At 58.1% G+C, this 2,558-nt stretch overlaps 1 protein-coding gene across 8 annotated transcripts in view; it reads right to left on the bottom strand.

The window, feature by feature from the left end:
• The window catches only part of VRK3 (VRK serine/threonine kinase 3), a 43,974-nt gene that overhangs the window by 4,254 nt on the left and 37,162 nt on the right, over positions 1 to 2,558 (bottom strand). For 6 of the 8 annotated variants that reach the window (XM_027776451.1, XM_006160118.3, XM_006160120.3 and 3 more), the window contains one exon: positions 496 to 554. The exons of the other annotated variants lie outside the window; for them this stretch is intronic. In XM_027776451.1, the coding sequence (XP_027632252.1) occupies positions 496 to 554 (59 nt within the window). The remainder of the gene's footprint in view (positions 1 to 495; positions 555 to 2,558) is intronic. 8 annotated transcript variants of the gene reach the window in all.

The raw sequence follows: 2,558 nt of genomic DNA, 5'->3' as shown, positions 1-2,558 counted from the left end.
ATTATTATTATCAATAAACTTTTTGAAATCAATATTCTTCTTATTTTTAAAAAATAATTATTTAATTTTATTTATTCATTTATTTTAATTAGACCAGAGAGAAAGAGAGAGATACAGAGAGAGAGCAAGAGAGAAAGTGAGAAAGCAAGCCACCAGGTCTGGGACTGGAACCGTGGTTGGCCAGGTGGGAGTGTCCAGCACCTTAACCACCACGCCACCTGCTAGTCCCCCCAGTACTCTTCTTAGATGAGAAAGAAAAGCAAGCTGGAGACCAAGACGAACAATGACATATGTGGGGTTCTGTGTACATTATTACTGTTCAGAGACACTTAGGAATTATTTTGAAGATTTCTCTTTTTCTGTCACGGCCACATGTTACATGTATAATTTGGAAAACTCACAGAACATACACTAAGAGGTGTAAAGAGAGGCCAGTCCAGGATGGAGCAAGGCCACCCGGGAACCCTGCCTACTCCCTCTCCCTTGAGGACGAACCTGAGGGTCTGATCCAGCGACCACACAGTCCCACGAGGGGCTCCGGGTTATCGAGAAACCTGAAGGCACAGAGCACACGGGAAAGGTCTTTCAGGGAAAGGAGGGCCACCTTTTCAAATGGCCGAAGGGCGTGGTCTGCTCGGAGCCCTTCGCACGTGCCCTTGGGGAGAAGCCCACCCGCACACCCTGCGTGGCTGTGGCCGGGAGGGGCCGCCACTGGGTCTCTGCCCCACAGCCTCGGACACACGTGGGGGACGGGCCAGTGGGCGGTGGCACTCGTCAGGAGGCTGGAAATGGCATGAGCGACATGTCACTGTCACTGTGTCCATGGGACTGCTCCGACAGCCAGGCAGCCCAAAGAGCAGCGACCACCCCACTTGTGTCTGTGCTTCGCCTGGGGGGGCCTGCACGCCAGGAAGCCGGGGAAGCACCCTGTCTCATCCCTTCACTCTCTCTGGGGCTGTCGGGCACAGGTAGGGAACCAGGGTCTGTTCAATGCGTGGAAAAAGGTCACGCGGACCAGTGAGATGGGAGCAGGCCACCACTCACTCCTCTCTGCTGGAAACTCGCTTTCTCCTTCTGGCTGGAGTAAACAGTGATTAACACCCCTAAGTCTTCGCTAAGTAACCCGTAACCCCAAAGTCCCTACCTTACGATGCTCTTAGTGATATAATAATCAGTCGCAAACCCCTTGCCCTGGGCCATGAAGACCATGAAGGTTCCATTATGTAGCCCTAAAGACGCCCCGGCGACAGCGCTGAGTTCTGCTCTGTACACACGGCTGTGCAAGGTGGCTCCTTGCCCTCGTCACCTCCCTCGCCTCGTTACTGCTCCTGCCACATCAACCCTAACGTAGCTGTCGCCTTTATGAGTCTCCATCTCCTTTCACCCGGGCTGCGGGGTTTTGAGAGTCGCGAGTCCCCGCCCCGTACGCCGCCGGCTTCATCAATAATCCAGTAATCTGGCTACGTCTGGATGTCCTCTTACTTCTCGCTGATTAGACGAGAACAAAATGCCCCGAACGACCTGCAAGGGTGCCGGGAAACGTGCAGGTGGCAACCGGTCCCCTTGTGGCCCTGGCCACGCCTCGTGTCACCAACAGAGGAAGGCTGTGGGTGGGGGGTGTCTGGGGCCATCGTGGAGCACCTCCGTGTCCGGCCGCACCGGCTGTGGTCAGCGCTCGGCTCAATGGCACTGAGATGGCCGCTGTGCCCTGCCGCGGTCCTGTCCCCCCTGGCCGGGACAGCTCTCTAACGCGTAGCTCATTCACGGAGTCTCCTTAGGTGACAGAAGTGAGGGGCGACGTGACTGTCCTTCAGTTAAGGGAAGCAGGGGGAGAGGATTCAATCCCAGGAGCCTCAGGGGCTGGCTTCACTGATGACAGGAGTGGGGTGGTGGGAGGACCCCGGGGTGACTCGGTTCTGGGTGTCTAGCGTGGTGACTGCTCTCAGGGAACTGCTGAAGAATGAACGGAGAGGGCGGAACACGCGTGGCCCAGTCTCCTAGAGCCCCGTGTCCTCCGGCCCGGCCGGGGCGCTCCACGCTCTCTACAGACGGGTCAGGCTTCCAGAGTGAGCGCTGGCTCCTGGGCCTCCCCTCTGCTCCCTCTGCGTGTCTGTGTGGAAGCCCCCGGGCGGGGCCGCGTCTGCCCGGCATGTGCCCACTCCGTCGCCAGGCACCCACGGCTACTTCTCGAGCTCCCACACGTGCTCGCTGTCAGGAGGGGCCAGCCCAGGGGAGGGCGTGTGCGCTGAAAGGGGGCGAGGCCCCCACCACTGCGTCTCTCGCCTGTTTAAGGCCTGTGTAAGCTGCAGGGTTTGGGGGCCTCCCATGGGAGCGAGTGAGCCTGGTCCCTAGTGCAGAAGAGCGCCCTGGAGCGCTGCACAGACACCGGTCACGCGGGCTCCAGTGTGTGCACGCCTGTGCCTCACCGTTTTCATCTCGATTCATTTCAAGAGGGGCTGTGTCACTACCGTGAGCAGAAACTCAGCACCATCTGTCACCACTAGAGATGTAGCGTAAAACAAGTTCCGAGACGTGGCTAGCTGGGGGGGGGGGGGCGC

The sequence above is a fragment of the Tupaia chinensis genome, unplaced genomic scaffold (genome assembly GCF_000334495.1).
Source record: "Tupaia chinensis unplaced genomic scaffold, TupChi_1.0 Scaffold000673_1, whole genome shotgun sequence".
In the NCBI taxonomy this organism is placed as follows: domain Eukaryota; kingdom Metazoa; phylum Chordata; class Mammalia; order Scandentia; family Tupaiidae; genus Tupaia; species Tupaia belangeri.
Note: the sequence above shows the minus strand (reverse complement) of the source record. Positions and strands in the feature narration are given on the sequence as shown.